General features: G+C 52.3%; 1 protein-coding gene across 1 annotated transcript in view; it reads left to right on the top strand.

The window, feature by feature from the left end:
• Positions 1–20,523, top strand: part of ITGB8 (integrin subunit beta 8) — a 147,469-nt gene that overhangs the window by 76,097 nt on the left and 50,849 nt on the right. Inside the window, exon 4 of the mRNA XM_073677835.1 lies at positions 20,228–20,474. Within this exon, the coding sequence (XP_073533936.1) occupies positions 20,228–20,474 (247 nt within the window). The remainder of the gene's footprint in view (positions 1–20,227; positions 20,475–20,523) is intronic.

Raw genomic sequence — 20,523 nt, 5'->3', positions numbered from 1 at the left:
GGGCAGAAAAGACTCATAATATGGCACCTTTTTTACTGTATGAGGTTGTTTGGAGCATTATTACGCTCAGGTGCATGATTCCTTAAAGAGTTTGTACCAAGTTTGGAAGTTGTTCCCTATCCATGGATAGGGGATAACTTCTTAATCACTTGGGGTCCGATCATTGCTACCCCCACTGATAATGAGAACCAGTGCTCTGAAGATCCCTGTATGAATGGAGCGGTAGTCGATCATCCGTACCTCTGCTCCATTCACTTCTAAAGGAATTGATGAAGACCAGTTGAACACTGTGCTTCGCTATTGCTGGCAGTCCCACAGAGAATGAGGGGAGCAGGGGTGCATATGACGGACCACTGTGCCATTGACATGAGGCTCTTCAGAGCACCAATTCTTGGGATCAATGGTGGTCTCAATGGTCGGACCTCCCAGTGATCGGAAAATATCCACTATCCTGTGAATAGGGTATAACTTCAAGACTTAGTACAACCCCTTTAACAGAATCCTTATTAGCCCTTATTTGCCTGTAGCAATTATCTTATAACTGGTTTCTCAGAAGGCTTTGGTCCTTCTGTTGGGCTCACTAGTAGTTAAGTAGTTATGGTACTGCACAATTAGCAATTTACACTTTACCCTACAAATTGCCTAAAGGAATATGAGATCATAAAAACAACTTATTAAAATTCTAAAATAACATGTCAATGAAATAGTGGAAAATATTCACTCAAATTATTGCTGTTAAGTCTCGTATAGCTGAAAACGCTGTGTACTTTAGGTAATGAAAAGTCTAGACATTTTGGGGCCAAATTATCAAGTACGTTCAGCAGCGCTACTGAAACGCATGAGTGGGCACATTGGCAAAGAGGAACTGGCATTATAAGATTCCAACCCATTTGTGCGCCTTTAAAAATGTGCTGCAGGTGACAAGTAAAGATTGCAGACATTATAAAGGCCAAGATCGTATATATTATCCAGTCGAAGGAATCCTTTGAAATGAGACTACCGTATGCACATTGGAAGCAAGATCGCCAGGTGTTCAGTGATGCAATTCAACAATTATGTTAAAATAACTTTATTTTCCGTGCCAGTAAAAACAGTCCGCCTTCAGCCTCCATCAGATGCCCAGCTGAAAATTCCACTATGTGCAAACCTTCTTAATGGAAAAAGCAGATCTCTACAATTTTAATTCAATTATTTTAGCTATGCCTTAGACTCCTCTGAGTTACATATTTCTTTAGATGTGGCTTTCTCTACAGCAGTAGACACTTAGCTGACAGAGATTCACACAAATACTATAATAGCGTAATATTATTTATTATGTTCCCACACAGCTTCCATGCAGAATGATGTCCCCTCACAGCTGTCTTTCACAGTATTATGTCAACTCTCCCCCACGCACATACTCCTCCCCTTTCACAAAATTATGTAAAAAATAAAACTACTCACCTAACCTCGTTCCCATGCAGCTCCGGTTTGCGCTGTGTACTGAGGTACTGCTGGCCTGCTTTAGTGACGTCATCATGCTTCAAATGCACAGGCTCAGTGATGGAATAGGGAACTGACTGCTCCCTGTTTCATCATTGTGTTCACTTGTTCACTGGTATCTGCATCGTTAGGATGCCGATATCAGAGAAAGTGAGACGCCGGGTGGAGGGCGGCTACATGGTGCAGGAAGCTACTGCATAAAGCCCTCTGGGCAACACGATAACACCCAAAGGGGCACGTATGGCCCACGGGTCACACTTTGTCCAGGTCTGATCTAATATGATCTGTTTGGTCTTCTAGACTTGTAATGTGTGTGCCTAGCTAATCAACAAAAACCATGGCATTATTGGGATTTTTACTGTGCAGAGCACCATATGGCAGGACTTGGATTGCTTCTGGCTATGGTATAGAGCAGCAAATACTCCATGTCCTAGAAATCATCCTGTAAGGCAGACCTGGGCAAAGGGTGGCCCGTATTCTTGTCCAGCCTGTCACTGTTCTTATCCAGCCTGTGGACAGGGACAGTCAAAGGGCTAGAAACAGTGTCGCACCACACGTACGTCCCGCCACTAGGCTTCTCAAGATGTAGACACCATTGAATATGGTAGTAGACTAAAGTATTTATTTTATTTAATTTCTTTTAAATTGTCAGTCAGCACTTGGGGGAAACTGTAGGGCTATCATAATGTATGGGGGACTGTGGAGACATCATAATGTGTGGGGGAAACTGAGTGAGTCATCAAAATGTGCGGGGGAAACTGTGGGAACCATAATTACAATTAGATTATTTTTATTTCTTCTTGGTGCATCTATTAATATACTTACCTTGTAATGTCTTCACATCCTGTTCCAACCAGATGCCTCCGGATCCCAGAATTCCAAGCAGCGGAAGTTCGCCAAGTGATGGGTGTCTCAATATGGAAACCGCTGGTGGTACCAGCCTCTTGCGCAGTACCACTAGCGGAACACTGGCGCAACACACACACACACTGTATACGCCGTACACACACACACGCACACACTGTATACGCCGTACGCACCACACACACACTGTATACGCCGTACACACCACACACACACTGTATATGCCATAGACACCACACACACACTATATATGACGCGCCCCCTGGGCCGTGTGTGTGTGGGGATACCCGGAACCGGACCTTTTGTGGATGCTGGGGGTTGTAGTCTCTGTGGCGGCGACCCAGTCCGTGCCCAGGGCGGTCAAACCAAATGGCGGTCTATATGCTGAATGTCCGACTACGCCACCCGTGGATTGCGGTCAGAGTGAACCTCCGCTGCAGGGCAGACCGCTGAGGCTGGTGTTGTGGGTGCAGCAGAGGGTAGTATAACTCCCCACGGGAGGAGTATAGCCTCAGGGCAGTAAATAGGGATGTTGGTGGTGATGGTGCGCGGGAGCAGCAGTAACCACACGGAGTCTGCCATGCAATTCAGGGTCTTTACTGTTGGTGGTTGTAACGGGTCTGGGAGGCGGAACCTCTGAGCTACTATACAAGGGGGCGGTCCTTGTAAGGGAGCGGGTGGCGACCAGGGTAGATGGGCAGGCAGTCACAGCAGGTGACCGGGACAGTCTCTGAATGAACGGACAGGAGGTCACGGCAAGTGACCGGGGCAGTCTCTAGATGAACGGGCAGGAGGTCACGGCAAGTGACCAGAGCAGTCTCTGGATGAACGGGCAGGAGGTCACGGCAAGTGACCGGGGCAGTCTCTGGGTAAAGGATTGGTACGACCTGTGGCGGCAGATGATAGACGTGAGCTCCCAGGTGAGCAGGCGAGAGTCTCTGGATAAACGGGTGGTCACAGCATGTGACGGCGGAGCCTCCAGGAAGACCAACAGACAGGTAGCAGATGAGCGCTCCCAGGTGAGCGGGCAGGAGTCTCTGGACAGGCGGGTGGTCACAGCACGTGACGGCAGAGCCTCCTGGTAGGCTAGCAGACAGGCAGCAGATGAGCGCTCCCAGGTGAGCGGGCAAGCTGGTCCTTAGACAGACTGACAGGAGTTGGAAGGCAGACCGTCGGACCTCAGGCAAGCAGGCAGGTAGAAGATGTGCGCTCCCAGGTGAGCGGGCAAGCTGGTCCTTAGACAGACTGACAGGAGTTTGAAGGCAGACCGTCGGACCTCAGGCTAGCAGGCAGGTAGCAGGATATCAGGCAGGAATTAGACAGCAGACTGGCAGGAATCTGGCAGGTATCTGGCAGGTAACTGGTAACGGGACCTGAGGGCTGAAGCAGAGTAGTGAACAGTGCTACAACATTGCTCGAGCACCTCCATTTTGGAGGAGGTGCCTTTTATATGGGAGGTCCTCCGGCAATTGTCCGGGGACTCCTTAGGACGGCACGCGCGGTCCCTTTAAGAGAGGGGGAGCGCGCGCGCGCGCGCCCTAAGCACACTGCCGGGGAAGGAGCGCGTGCCGGAAGCAGCGGGGAGAGAAGCGCTGGAGGACGCCGCGCCAGGAGCGGGGAGGTGAGAGGGACGGCGTCTCTGCCTAGAACGGGGCAGAGACGCCGATGCTACAGTACCCCCCCCTTTAGGCCCCCTCTTTTTTTGGCCAGAAAGAAATTTCTCAAGGAGAAGCGGGGCGTTGATGTTCTCCCTGGGTTCCCAAGTTTTCTCCTCAGGACCAAACCCCTTCCAATCTACCAGAAAAAAGGTTTTTCCTCTTACCCTCTTGGAGGCCAGAATACTCTCTACCTCAAAGATGTCATCAGCGGAAACCGGAGCAGGAGGGGCACCTGGATTTTTGGAAAAAACGTTAAAGACAACGGGTTTGAGGAGAGATACGTGGAAGGAGCTGGGGATCCGTAGGGTGGCCGGGAGTTTTAATTTGTAGGCCACAGGGTTAATTTGCCTGAGGACTTCGAAGGGGCCGATGAATCGAGGACCCAACTTGTAGGAGGGTACTTTGAGCCGCACATGTTTGGATGAGAGCCAAACCTTGTCTCCCGGACGGAATTGGGGCGGATCCAGACGTCTCTTATCAGCATATCTCTTCATCCGCTCAGAGGAGAGAAGAAGAGCGGACCTGGTGCTCTCCCAAATAGTAGAAAATTCGCTGACAAGAGACTCCGCAGCAGGGTTGTCCACAGAAACGGAGACAGGAAGTGGAATCCGGGGATGTTGGCCACCGACTATAAAGAACGGGGATTTAGAAGAGGACTCGCTCTCATGGTTGTTATAAGAGAACTCGGCCCATGGTAGGAGATCCACCCAGTCCGAGTGGTGAGCATCAACGAAGTGCCGGAGGTAGCTGGTCAAGATCTGATTGATCCGCTCCACTTGACCATTGGACTGAGGGTGGTAAGCGGAGGAGAAATCCAGGGTAATGTCCAGCAGCTTACATGTGGCTCTCCAGAAGCGAGAGGTGAACTGAACCCCACGATCCGACACGATGTGGAGGGGCAGACCATGGAGACGGAAGATGTGGCGGATAAAGTCTTTAGCCAGCTCGGGTGCAGACGGAAGACCAGGCAGGGGAATGAAGTGGGCCATCTTAGAAAAACGGTCAGCGACAACCCAAATGACAGTACAACCGGCAGAAACTGGAAGGTCGGTGATAAAGTCCATAGCGATGTGTTGCCAAGGAGCAGCAGGTACGGGAAGGGGCAGGAGATGGCCGGCAGGTAGATGTCGGGGAACTTTGTTACGGGCACAGGATTAACAGGCCGCGACGAAGTCTACCACGTCCTTACGCAGGGTAGGCCACCAGTAATGCCGGGTAATGAGTTGGAAGGTCTTCTTTTGGCCAGCATGGCCAGCTAGTTTAGAAGAATGTCCCCAGCGAAGAACCCTCTCCCGATCTGGCACAGCTACGAACGTCTTACCGGGTGGAAGACGAGTCAGATCCAAGGGGGCCACATTCATCACCTTGGAGGAGTCGATGATGTGCGTAGGTTCCTCCTCTTGATCGGAGGACAGGAAGGACCGGGACAAGGCATCAGCTTTGACGTTCTTGTCCGCCGGACGGAAATGAAGAATGAAGTCGAAGCGGGCAAAAAACAACGACCACCGGGCCTGGCGAGGATTGAGTCTCTGGGCATTTTGGAGATATGCCAGGTTTTTGTGATCCGTGTAGATAATTACCGGGTAGAGAGCCCCTTCAAGCAGATAGCGCCACTCTCCCAGTGCCAATTTGATGGCTAGCAATTCACGGTCTCCTATGGAGTAGTTGCGCTCCGACGAGGAGAAGATTTTGGAGAAGAAGCCGCACGTTACCATTCTCCCGGTAGAAGACTTCTGGGTGAGCACCGCTCCGGCTCCGGAGGAGGAGGCATCAACCTCCAGGTAGAATTGTTTATTACAGTCCGGACGGTGCAGGACGGGAGCAGAGGCGAAGGCTTTCTTTAGGGAAAGGAAGGCCTCCTCGGCTTCAGGCGACCATGTCCTGGGGTTAGCCCCCTTACGGGTAAGTGCAGATATGGGAGCAGTCCGAGACGAGAAGTGTGGGATGAAAAGACGATAGTAATTAGCGAAGCCCAGGAATCGCTGTATCGCCTTCAAACCTTCAGGACGAGGCCATTTTAGAACGGAAGAGAGCTTCTCGGGATCCATTTGCAGACCTGTTTGGGAGATGACATAGCCCAAGAACGGAAGGGAGGTCTGATCGAAGAGGCACTTCTCGTATTTGGCATAAAGGTGGTTCTGCCGAAGCCTAAGCAGGACCTGACGAACATCCCTCCGGTGTGTGGGGAGATCCGGAGAGAAGACCAAGATATCGTCCAGGTATACCACTACGCAGGAGTACAGGAGGTCACGGAAGATGTCGTTGACTAGTTCCTGAAAGACCGCGGGAGCAATACAGAGACCGAAGGGCATCACAAGGTACTCGTAGTGACCGTCCCGGGTATTGAATGCCGTCTTCCACTCGTCTCCTTGACGGATACGGACCAGATTATACGCTCCTCGTAGATCCAGCTTGGAGAAGATCCTGGCGCCCTTGAGACGGTCAAACAATTCGGAGATGAGTGGCAGGGGATATTTGTTTTTTACCGTGATGAGATTGAGTCCTCTGTAGTCAATACAGGGACGTAGCGAGCCGTCTTTCTTTTTGACAAAGAAGAATCCGGCTCCAGCCGGGGAGGTAGATTTTCGGATAAATCCCCTAGCCAGATTCTCTTCAATGTACTCAGACATGGCTCGGGTCTCGGCTGCAGACAACGGGTAGATACGCCCACGGGGAGGAGTGGTGCCAGGTACCAGGTCGATCGGGCAATCGTATGGCCTATGGGGTGGCAACGTCTCAGCTTCCTTCTTACCGAAGACGTCCGCATAGGGCCAGTAGGGAGCCGGGAGATCAGGTAAGTTAGCTGGAGTAGGCTGAGGGCGAAGTGGACGGACCGGGACCAGGCAGGTCCTATGGCAGTCAGGACCCCATCGGAGTACTTCACCGGACCGCCAGTTCAATACGGGTTCATGTGTCTGGAGCCAAGGTAGACCTAGCAACAGGGAGTGAGAAAGTCCGGACAGCACATGGAATGAGATCTCCTCAGAGTGCAGCATTCCCACCTGCAGGGTTATGGGTTCAGTGACGAGCAGGATGGTCTCCGAGAGAAGTCTTCCATCCACGGAGGCGACTGACAATGGTTCAGCCAGGGACTTGGTGGGAATATGGTATCTCTCTACCAGAGACTGGGAGATGAGGTTTCCAGCAGCTCCAGAATCCAGATGGGCGAGTTCAAAGAGACGGTTCTCTCCCCAAGCAATAGAGACCGGTAAGGTCAGAGACGGAGAGGGCTTACTTTTGTCTAGGACGACCTCTCCGAGTGGTCCTAGACACTGGCGTTTCCTGGCTTTTCCGGGCAGGAACGGATGAAGTGCTTCATACTGCCACAATAGAAACAGCTTCCCTCGGCTCGGCGAGATTCTCGGCGAGAACCGACCATCTTGGTCTGGTCGACGTGCATAGGCTCAGGAGAGTGTACCTGAGGAGAGACGGAGGGAGTGACGGGTTTCTGAAAAGTAGGAGCTAGACGTGGAAACCTCCTCTCACGGGTGACCTCTTTGGCACGCTCCTGGAACCGCAGGTCAATCCGGGTGGCAAGAGTTATTAGGTCATCGAGAGTGGTAGGAATGTCCCGACCGACAAGTTCATCTTTAATACGGCCGGACAGACCCTCCCAGAAGACGGAAACCAGAGCGTCATTATCCCATGCCAGCTCCGAGGCAAGGGTACGGAACCGTATGGCATATTGGCCCACGGTGAGACTTCCCTGACGGAGGCGTAGCAGAGATGATGCGGATGAGGTCTTCCGTCCGGGTTCGTCGAAGACTTTCCGGAAAGCCGTGAGAAAGGCAGGCAAGTCGGACACCAGGGGGTCTCCTCTCTCCCATAGAGGATTTAGCCAGGCCAGGGCTTCCCCGGTGAGATGGGACATGATGAAGGCAATTTTGGCCCGGTCGGAGTTAAACTGGTGAGACAGGAGTTCAAAGTGCAGGGTGCACTGATTTATGAAGCCCCGAGCCTGGGCGGAGTCGCCTCCGAAACGAGGAGGTGCAGAAAGCCGGGGTCCGGGGTAGGATACCATGTTATTAGTGGGCAGTGGAGCTGCCGGATTGCGAGTCATGGCACTGGCGGTGGTTGCAGGCAGAGCAGTCAGAGTGTCCAGGCGAGAATTGACATTCCGCAGGTGACCCAGGATGGACTCCTGTTGGGACCTCTGACGGGACAGTTCATGACACCGGTCCGAGAGCGAGGGAGCTTGGGTGCCACCGGGTTCCATGGCCCGAGCAAACTGTAACGGGTCTGGGAGGCGGAACCTCTGAGCTACTATACAAGGGGGCGGTCCTTGTAAGGGAGCGGGTGGCGACCAGGGTAGACGGGCAGGCAGTCACAGCAGGTGACCGGGACAGTCTCTGAATGAACGGACAGGAGGTCACGGCAAGTGACCGGGGCAGTCTCTAGATGAACGGGCAGGAGGTCACGGCAAGTGACCGGGGCAGTCTCTGGATGAACAGGCAGGAGGTCACAGCAAGTGACCGGGGCAGTCTCTGGGTAAAGGATTGGTACGAACTGTGGCGGCAGATGATAGACGTGAGCTCCCAGGTGAGCAGGCGAGAGTCTCTGGATAAACGGGTGGTCACAGCATGTGACGGCGGAGCCTCCAGGAAGACCAACAGACAGGTAGCAGATGAGCGCTCCCAGGTGAGCGGGCAGGAGTCTCTGGACAGGCGGGTGGTCACAGCACGTGACGGCAGAGCCTCCTGGTAGGCTAGCAGACAGGCAGCAGATGAGCGCTCCCAGGTGAGCGGGCAAGCTGGTCCTTAGACAGACTGACAGGAGTTGGAAGACAGACCGTCGGACCTCAGGCAAGCAGGCAGGTAGAAGATGTGCGCTCCCAGGTGAGCGGGCAAGCTGGTCCTTAGACAGACTGACAGGAGTTGGAAGGCAGACCGTCGGACCTCAGGCTAGCAGGCAGGTAGCAGGATATCAGGCAGGAATTAGACAGCAGACTGGCAGGAATCCGGCAGGTATCTGGCAGGTAACTGGCAACGGGACCTGAGGGCTGAAGCAGAGTAGTGAACAGTGCTACAACATTGCTCGGGCACCTCCATTTTGGAGGAGGTGCCTTTTATATGGGAGGTCCTCCGGCAATTGTCCGGGGACTCCTTAGGACGGCGCGCGCGGTCCCTTTAAGAGAGGGGGAGCGCGCGCGCGCGCGCCCTAAGCACACTGCCGGGGAAGGAGCGCGTGCCGGAAGCAGCGGGGAGAGAAGCGCTGGAGGACGCCGCGCCAGGAGCGGGGAGGTGAGAGGGACGGCGTCTCTGACTTGAACGGGGCAGAGACGCCGATGCTACAGTGGTATTAAGGGACCCGTCCGGAATACAGGTTAACAAAGAAGGCCTGGTCAGTCTGAGAGCAACTAGGAAATCCCGCTGGTCAGGGGAAGTTTGTAGGCCTACCGTGCTGACTTCACTCTTTCTTGGCTATCCCTCTGTAGTGTGGTGGTAGCCCACGTCTCTGAGTGTACCGTGTTGTTCTCACCCGTATGACTGGCAACTCGGGCCTTCCGTACTTCTCACCCCTCCGGGGCAGTAGTGGTCCCTCTCGTGTGGCTGAGCCTCCGGGCTTCCTTGGGCCAGAGGACTTGAAGTCCCCTGCGTGGTGGTTCCCTGCTGCTGGGCTTATAACCCTCACAGCCTCGGACTTCAGTGTCCGGCTCTGTAAGTCTCTAGTCAGGATGAGCTCTGCTAGCTCCCCTCCTGGCCTCGTGTTCCTCCTCTGCCTACAGGGACTCCTCAGCCTGCTGCTGACCTGTCCCTATCTGCAACTTCACTGGAGCTTGTCTCTAACTGGTCTCTAACTTGTCTCTCTAACCCCGCCCCAGATCCAGTTTATAAGGGGCAGATTTCTCCCCTCCCTGGACTGAGGCAGGAGGTGCTGCATGCTATTGTCCCCAACCAGGGAACCTCCCACCTGCTCTCAGACATGACATTTCTGCCACTGTGGCGACCAGACCTGGGTTGCCACATATACGCCGTATGCATCACACACCCACACACACATTGTATACGCCGTACGCACCACACACACACTGTATACGCCGTACGCACCACATACACACGGTATACTCCGTACGCACCACACACACACTGTATACGCCGTACGCACCACACACACACACTATATACGCGGTACGCACCACACACACTGTATACGCTGTACGCACCACATACACACACTGTATATGACGCACCCCTGGGCCTGTGTCGCGCAGCGTTGCGCACGCGGGAGCTTACCCGGAGCCGGATCTGTTGAGGGTTGTAGTCTCGTGGCGGTGACCCGGTCCGTGCCCAGGGAGTCAGACTAAGTGGCGCTGTATTAGCGGTAGATGTTGGACGACTACGCCACCCGTTGAGTACAGCTAAGGAGCTGCTGCTGCAGGGCAGACCGCTGAGGCCGGTGGTAGGATTGTGCAGCGTGATAGTATAACCCCCAACGGGAGGGGTATGGCCTCAGGGCAGCCGACGTGGATGATGGGGGTAGCAGGAACCACTCGGAGACGGTACGGTGTAGTTCAGGGTCTTTACTGGTGACAAAGATAGACCCTCCCGGAGTACTGGCTAGCGATTGGGGCCTGGTCAGTCCTTGAGCAGATGGGATCTCCCCTGGCCAGGCGGAGTTGTAGGCCTCCCAAACTAACTGTACTCTTCTGGCTACCTTGCTAGAGGCGGGTATAAGTAGCCCACGTCCCTGAGTGTACCGTGTGGTGCTCACCCGTATGGCCGGTGACTCGGGGCCTTCTAGTAGCTTCCGCTCCACGACGGCGGTGCTGGTCCCACGCGTGTGACCGTGCCTTCGGGTTTCTTGGCCAGAGGACCTGAAATCCCCTGCCGGTCGGTTTCTGCTGCTGGGTAAGATTAGTCCCCACAACCTCGGACGCCGGGTCCGGTGATAACTTCTCAATCAGGGCGAGCTCTGCAGCTGCCAGCCCTGACTCCTTGTAACACTGCTCCCACAGAGCTCCTGTTGTTCTTTTCCCATAGCTGCTTCTCTTCTCTGTCTCTACTTCTGGCATGGCCCAGGAGCTGGGCCCAGCCGGAGCCACAGCTCCCTGTCAGCCCTCCTGGCTGAACTCTCCCTTTGAACTCTCTAACCCTGCCTCAGCCCCAGGTTTATATAGGGGAAGTCCTTCCCCTCCCAGGACTGGGCAGGAGGTGTGGCATGCATAGGATTCCTGACCAAGAGACCTCCCACCTGCTCTCAGACATAACATTGCTGTTACTGTGGAAACCAGACGCCTGGGGTGCCACATTCCCCCCTAGTGAAATTTAGTACTCCGGGACTAAACATATTTTTAGAAAAACATAACAAGGTATAAACAATAATAATACAATAAGAAAAACACATAAAGATGGTTACGGCGTGTCCGCAAACGGGTGCAGTCTTTGAAGAAAAGTAAGGTGTCCATTTCACCAAAACAGGGAGACGTAACCAGGTAGGGGTCTGTCCTGCCCCGAGTCCTTAACAGTCTTTAGTCCATTCCTGGGTTACGCTCCAACCATGTACAAAGGATTCCCGGTAAATCCACCAAAGACTCCCATAAATTACTAGAAACACATAATTATTTACAGGATATGGCCGCTCTCAGTCCTCGGCCAGTGGGGATAAGGAATGGCTGCTCACAGTCCTCAGCCTGGTTTAAGATAGGGGCACATGGGGAACAATTCACTAATCCCAACGGGGACCATATTTTAATTAGCAGCAGTCCTTGTACCCTTACGGGTAACTATTTACAGCTCTTTATTCACGCTACTTCCCTTCAGTAGCTATGTCCTCTTTGTGCTCCCTCCTGAGGGTAGTCCTCAGACCCGTCCGGGTCCTCTTGGCTTTCCTCGTATTGGTAGTACTGCAGCTCCTCCTCGGTTAGCTGGGTTAGTATCTCTGCGACAGTCCTCCTCCCAGGTGGCCAGGACTTTACCTCCCTTTGGGCTGCCCCGGTTAATTGGGCCACCAGGATGCTCACTTTTTGCTCCTCTGTGAGGGGGTACACCTGGAAGAGGCTATCCAGCTTTTCTCTAAAGTCATGCAGGGTATGTGACTCCCCTGAGTACTGGGGTAGCCAGGCTGCCCCCGGGATATAGGGCATGGTGAAAGGCATGACCGCAACAGCGGTGGCGCTGGCGGGGGTTGAAGCGGTGAAGCTCTCCTCCGTATCTGGCATCCTTCTCCCCCCTAGTGGACCGTGGCCTACCTTGCGATGATCCTCTTCCGTAGGCCGCGGCTCCGCAGTGAATCGTCAGGGTTGAGGACCTTCCGTCGCGCTCCTGTGACGTCGGCGTCTGCTGGGCTCCTTCCAGGACCTTACGCAACGTCCGGACGTGAGGCGGGGCTTCAGTTCTCGCGCGCATTCGGAGTCCACGCCCCTCTTCTTCCCGTGCGGCGTCTTCAAGATGGCGTCCAACGGCGGGAAAACTCCACGGATGGCGGGAAGAAGGCAGAAGATGGCGCCGGATGGCGGGAAAACTTCGCGGATGGCGGGAAGAAGACAGAAGATGGCGCCGGATGGCGGGAATCTTCACCACTGGTAAGTTTGAACAGTCTTTTTCAGGCACGCAGTACCCGGTGGTTGCGGGCACGAAATCCTGCCGACTACGCCAAAAGTTGACGCACCCCTGGGCCTGTGTCGCGCAGCGTTGCGCACGCAGGAGCTTACCCGGAGCCGGATCTGTTGAGGGTTGTAGTCTCGTGGCGGTGACCCGGTCCGTGCCCAGGGAGTCAGACTAAGTGGCGCTGTATTAGCGGTAGATGTTGGACGACTACGCCACCCGTTGAGTACAGCTAAGGAGCTGCTGCTGCAGGGCAGACCGCTGAGGCCGGTGGTAGGATTGTGCAGCGTGATAGTATAACCCCCAACGGGAGGGGTATGGCCTCAGGGCAGCCGACGTGGATGATGGGGGTAGCAGGAACCACTCGGAGACGGTACGGTGTAGTTCAGGGTCTTTACTGGTGACAAAGATAGACCCTCCCGGAGTACTGGCTAGCGATTGGGGCCTGGTCAGTCCTTGAGCAGATGGGATCTCCCCTGGCCAGGCGGAGTTGTAGGCCTCCCAAACTAACTGTACTCTTCTGGCTACCTTGCTAGAGGCGGGTATAAGTAGCCCACGTCCCTGAGTGTACCGTGTGGTGCTCACCCGTATGGCCGGTGACTCGGGGCCTTCTAGTAGCTTCCGCTCCACGACGGCGGTGCTGGTCCCACGCGTGTGACCGTGCCTTCGGGTTTCTTGGCCAGAGGACCTGAAATCCCCTGCCGGTCGGTTTCTGCTGCTGGGTAAGATTAGTCCCCACAGCCTCGGACGCCGGGTCCGGTGATAACTTCTCAGTCAGGGCGAGCTCTGCAGCTGCCAGCCCTGACTCCTTGTAACACTGCTCCCACAGAGCTCCTGTTGTTCTTTTCCCATAGCTGCTTCTCTTCTCTGTCTCTACTTCTGGCATGGCCCAGGAGCTGGGCCCAGCCGGAGCCACAGCTCCCTGTCAGCCCTCCTGGCTGAACTCTCCCTTTGAACTCTCTAACCCTGCCTCAGCCCCAGGTTTATATAGGGGAAGTCCTTCCCCTCCCAGGACTGGGCAGGAGGTGTGGCATGCATAGGATTCCTGACCAAGAGACCTCCCACCTGCTCTCAGACATAACATTGCTGTTACTGTGGAAACCAGACCCCTGGGGTGCCACATATACACCATACATACACACAATGTATACGCCGTACGCAACACACTGTATACGTCGTACGCACACATACACGCACACACACTGTATACACCGTACGCACCACACACACTGTTTATGCCGTACGCACCACACACATACACACTGTGTACGCCGTACGCACCACACACACACTCTGTATACGCCATATGCACCACACACACACTGTATACGCTGTACGCACCACACACGCACTGTATATGCCGTATGCACCACACGCACTGTATACGCCGTACGCACCACACACACTGTATACGCCGTACGCAACGCACAAACACTGTATACGCCATACACACCACACACACACACACACTGTATACGCCGTACGCACGACACACACACTGTCACACACACTGTATACGCTGTACGCACCTTACACACACACACACACACTGTATACGCCGTGCGCACCAAATGCACACACACTGTATACGCCGTGCGCACCAAATGCACACACATTGTATACGCCGTGCGCACCAAATACACACGCACTGTATATGCCGTATGCACCACATGCACTGTATACGCCGTACGCACCACACACACTGTATACGCTGTGCGCAACGCACAAACACTGTATACGCCGTACGCACGACACACACACTGTCACACACACTGTATACGCTGTACGCACCTTACACACACACACACTATATACGCCGTGCGCACCAAATACACACACATTGTATACGCCGTGTGCACCAAATACACACACACTGTATATGCCGTACGCACCACACACACACTGTGTACGCACCACACACACACACACACAATGTATACGCTGTATGCACCACACACACTATATACTCTGTACGCGCCAAACACACACACACACTGTATACGCCGTATGCACCACACACACACTCTGTATACGCCGTATGCACCACATACACACACTCTGTATACGCCGTACGCACCACACACACACTATGTATACGCCGTACGCACCACACACACACACTGTATACGCCGTACGCACCGCAAAAACACTGTATACGCCATACACACCACACACACACACACTGTATACGCCGTACGCACGACACACACACTGTCACACACAGTGTATACGCTGTACGCACCTTACACACACACACACACTGTATACGCCGTGCGCACCAAATACACACACACTGTATACGCCGTGCGCACCAAATGCACACACATTGTATACGCCGTGCGCACCAAATACACACGAACTGTATATGCTGTATGCACCACACGCACTGTATACGCCGTACGCAACGCACAAACACTGTATACGCCATATACACCACACACACACACATTGTATACGCCCTGCGCACCAAATACACACGCACTGTATATGCTGTATGCACCTCACGCACTGTATACGCCGTACGCACCACACACACTGTATACGCCGTACGCAACGCACAAACACTGTATACGCCATATACACCACACACACACACACACTGTATACGCCGTACGCACGACACACACTGTCACACACACTGTATACGCTGTACGCACCTTACACACACACACACTGTATACGCCGTGCGCACCAAATACACACACATTGTATACGCCGTGCGCACCAAATACACACACACTGTATATGCCGTACGCACCACACACACACTGTATACGCCGTACGCACCACACACACACACAATGTATACGCCGTATGCACCACACACACTATATACTCCGTACGCGCCAAACACACACACACACTGTATACGCCGTATGCACCACACACACACTCTGTATACGCCGTACGCACCACACACACACTCTGTATACGCCGTACGCACCACACACACACACTGTATACGCCGTACGCACCGCACAAACACTGTATACGCCATACACACCACACACACACACACTGTATACGCCGTACGCATGACACACACACTGTCACACACACTGTATACGCTGTACGCACCTTACACACACTGTATACGCCGTGCGCACCAAATACACACACACTGTATACGCCGCGCGCACCAAATGCACACACATTGTATACGCCGTGCGCACCAAATACACACGCACTGTATATGCTGTATGCACCACACGCACTGTATACGCCGTACGCACCACACACACTGTATACGCCGTACGCAACGCACAAACACTGTATACGCCATATACACCACACACACACTGTATACGCCGTACGCACGACACACACACTGTCACACACACTGTATACGCTGTACGCACCTTACACACACACACACTGTATACGCCGTGCGCACCAAATACACACACATTGTATACGCCGTGCGCACCAAATACACACACACTGTATATGCCGTACGCACCACACACACACTGTATACGCCGTACGCACCACACACACACACAATGTATACGCCGTATGCACCACACACACTATATACTCCGTACGCGCCAAACACACACACACACTGTAGACGTCGTATGCACCACACACACACTCTGTATACGCCGTACGCACCACACACACACACTGTATACGCCGTACGCAACGCACAAACACTGTATACGCCATACACACCACACACACACACACTGTATACGCCGTACGCACGACACACACACTGTCACACACACTGTATACGCTGTACGCACCTTACACACACACACACACTGTATACGCCGTGCGCACCAAATACACACACACTGTATACGCCGTGCGCACCAAATACACACACATTGTATACGCCGTGCGCACCAAATACACACGCACTGTATATGCTGTATGCACCACACGCACTGTATACGCCGTACGCATCACACACACACTGTATACGCCGTACGCAACGCACAAACACTGTATACGCCATATACACCACACACACACACACTGTATACGCCGTACGCACGACACACATACTGTCACACACACTGTATACGCTGTACGCACCTTACACACACACACTGTATACGCCGTGCGCACCAAATACACACACATTGTATACGCCGTGCGCACCAAATACACACACACTGTATATGCCGTACTCACCACACACACACTGTATACGCCGTACGCACCACACACACACACAATGTATACGCCGTATGCACCACACACACTATATACTCCGTACGCGCCAAACACACACACACACTGTATACGCCGTATGCACCACACACACACTCTGTATACGCCGTATGCACCACACACACACTCTGTATACGCCGTATGCACCACACACACACTGTATACGCCGTACGCACCACACACACACACTGTATACGCCGTACGCACCGCACAAACACTGTATACGCCATACACAACACACACACACACACACTGTATACGCCGTACGCACGAGACACACACTGTCACACACACTGTATACGCTGTACGCACCTTACACACACACACACACTGTATACGCCGTATGCACCACACACACACTCTGTATACGCCGTATGCACCACACACACACTCTGTATACGCCGTATGCACCACACACACACTCTGTATACGCCGTATGCACCACACACACACACTCTGTACACGCCGTATGCACCACACACACACTCTGTATACGCCGTATGCACCACACACACACTCTGTATACGCCGTATGCACCACACACACACTCTGTATACGCCGTACGCACCACACACACACACTGTATGCGCCGTACGCACCGCACAAACACTGTATACGCCATACACAACACACACACACTGTATACGCCGTACGCACGAGACACACACTGTCACACACACTGTATACGCTGTACGCACCTTACACACACACACACTGTATATGCCGTATGCACCACACACACACTCTGTATACGCCGTATGCAACACACACACACACTCTGTATACGCCGTATGCACCACACACACACTCTGTATACGCCTTATGCACCACACACACACTCTGTATACGAAGTATGCACCACACACACACTCTGTATACGCCTTATGCACCACACACACACTCTGTATACGCCGTATGCACCACACACACACGCTCTGTATACGCCGTATGCACCACACACACACTCTGTATACGCCTTATGCACCACACACACACTCTGTATACGCCGTATGCACCACACACACACTCTGTATACGCCTTATGCACCACACACACACTCTGTATACGCCGTATGCACCACACACACACTCTGTATACGCCGTATGCACCACACACACACTCTGTATACGCCGTATGCACCACACACACACACTCTGTATACGCCGTATGCACCACACACACACACTCTGTATACGCCGTATGCACCACACACACACTCTGTATACGCCTTATGCACCACACACACACTCTGTATACGCCGTATGCACCACACACACACGCTCTGTATACGCCGTACGCACCGCACAAACACTCTGTATACACCGTACGTACGTTTTGTCCTTATGTGGATACAATGTAAATTAAAGCACCTTTGTCATAAATTTTTCCATTTTAATAAAATGTTACCTTTACCTACTTTACATTCATTTTAACACAGGTGGAGGGGTAAGTGCACATAGGAAAGGGGACACACAGGGGGGAGACAGCTCAAATGAGAGAACACATGAGGGAAGAAGAGAGCACAGGGGTGGAGAGAAAGAGCAGACAAGGGGGAGAGAACATGGGGTACACAGGTCAAAGAAGAGAGCACATAAGAGGAGAAGACAGCACATGGGGGAAAGAGAGAAAGCGCACAGGGGGGGAGAGAGACAGAGCACAGGGGGGAGACAACTCAAACGGGACAGTACATGAGGGGAGAACCCAGTACAGGAAGGAGAGAGACAGCAGACAAGGGGGAGAGCACATGGGATACACAGGTCAAAGAAGAGAGCACACAAGGGAGAAGTCAGCACATGGGGGAAAGAGAGAGTGGATAGGTGGGTGAGCACATGGGGGGTGGGGGAGAGATTCTCAGTGCTGCAAAGCCTGCCCCTATCGTGACATTACCACCTCGATCTAGTATTTTTATAATTACCCTTCCATTTTTCACAACAAGCCAATTACACTATAAATTATAATGTAGTTTGCAGGGTTTTGTTTACTACTGTTCAATTACTGTGGTTTCGGTTTATTAAACCACAACATGTTTTTCATATAGGATCATTGTCTTTTTCCCCCTATTGATTTTATTTGGAACAAAGTAGAGCCAATTCCGTAAAATAAAAAGCTGAAAAATTGTCTCTTGAAGCCGGTTGTTAGTACTTTGTATCTTCAGGTCCCTAAGTATCTCCAGCGTGTACAAGACTTAGGCGCTAAAAGTTTACCTTCAAACCGGGCCAGTATGGGGTATTCCCCTCGTACCCTACACACGTGTGTTTCAGAGCAGAGTGGCTAACCGCACATAAAATCTCTTTAGAAAATTCATTTTTTCTTAAACCTCCTGTATTGCCAGCCTTCACACTGTCCCTTGTTATTAGACGTCAGTCTTATTTTTACAGACGTTTCCCTATCTGCAGGGATGCCACAGTGAAAAGCTGATTGTCAAACATAGCAGGACATCTGAAAGGGGTTTTCAGAAGTGGATGACCCCTTAAATGTAATCATAACAATCCTGCTGTGACAGCAACTTTTCCTTGTCCAGCAGCCTGTATAAATGAACCTGACCGTTTATGAAGCCATCAAGTAACTCCAATATTCTCATGATCTTCAGGGAGTTGTCCAGCTTAGAGTTAGGCAGACCCTCTGTTCAGGATCCCCATCCCTTGGCCAGAGTGGAGAGCTTTTACAAAGTTCGTCTATCGCTCTGGAGGACCACACAATCAACTTGTAATATTTAATTTCCCCTGTGGTGGCGCTGCAGGGAAATTGAACACTTGCTATTAGATTTCTCCACAGGTTACACCACTGGGGGTCCCACTAGGGGGACACTTTATAATCAACTTATTGTGAAGGATTCCTTGTAATAATTAGGGATTATCCAAAATGGAGAACCCCTTTTAATTATCGAGATTATACGGTTGCTACTTAAAGAGGACTTGTCAACTCTTGTGATAAAAATCCCTGATACATCCATTCTGTTTTTCAGTCTAGTGGACGGGGCTGTCAGTGACTGACAGCTTTTTTTTGTAGAATTGTGTACAGATATACAGTCACTGGTAGGACCGGCCCACTGGACTAAAAACCCCTGAAAGAGCAGAGGATTAAATGCTGAAAAAATGGGTTGGAATGAATCTTTTCCCACAAACCTATATATCAATCTGCTCAGCTCCCCCTGCTCTTTAACATGGTGCCTGCAGATTGGACTGTATTTTCATGGTGACGGGTTCCCTTTAATTCCCCAGCGCTTGACAGACATCATCATCACTGTCCCATTGGGGCTCACAATCTAAATTCCCTATAATAAGGTCCCTGGAGTGTGGGAGAAAACCAGAGGAAACCCACACAAACACCTGATTGGCTGAAGGCTTCCTAAATGTCCTAAAAATGACTTTCATTGTCTATCAGCCCACAGGAAAGACAGTAATTGCTGCTGGTATACAATAACAGGCAGAATAATTATGTGGGTGTTCTTCCATGTTTTATAATATGTCTAACTTTTACTGTTTTGTCTTTGACCAGGGGCTTCTGTAAACTTCTTGCTTAGCCTGCAACGTCTGGAAAAGTATCCTCTGGACCTTTATTATCTGGTCGATGTCTCTGCTTCAATGATGGCAAGCATCGAAAAACTTAATGCCATTGGATCTGACCTGTCCCAGAAAATGGCAGACTTCTCTCATGACGTCAGGTTTGGATTTGGATCATTTGTGGACAAGCCTGTATCACCATATATTAGCGTTCATCCCGAGAGGTTAAAGAATCAGTGCAGGTAGGTGAGGAAGCTCGGGGATACAGTGTATCCATAACAGGCTCTGCAG

The sequence above is a fragment of the Phyllobates terribilis genome, unplaced genomic scaffold (assembly GCF_046119375.1).
Source record: "Phyllobates terribilis strain yellow unplaced genomic scaffold, ASM4611937v1 Scaffold_4__5_contigs__length_816908805, whole genome shotgun sequence".
Taxonomy (NCBI): Eukaryota; Metazoa; Chordata; class Amphibia; order Anura; family Dendrobatidae; genus Phyllobates; species Phyllobates terribilis.
Note: the sequence above shows the minus strand (reverse complement) of the source record. Positions and strands in the feature narration are given on the sequence as shown.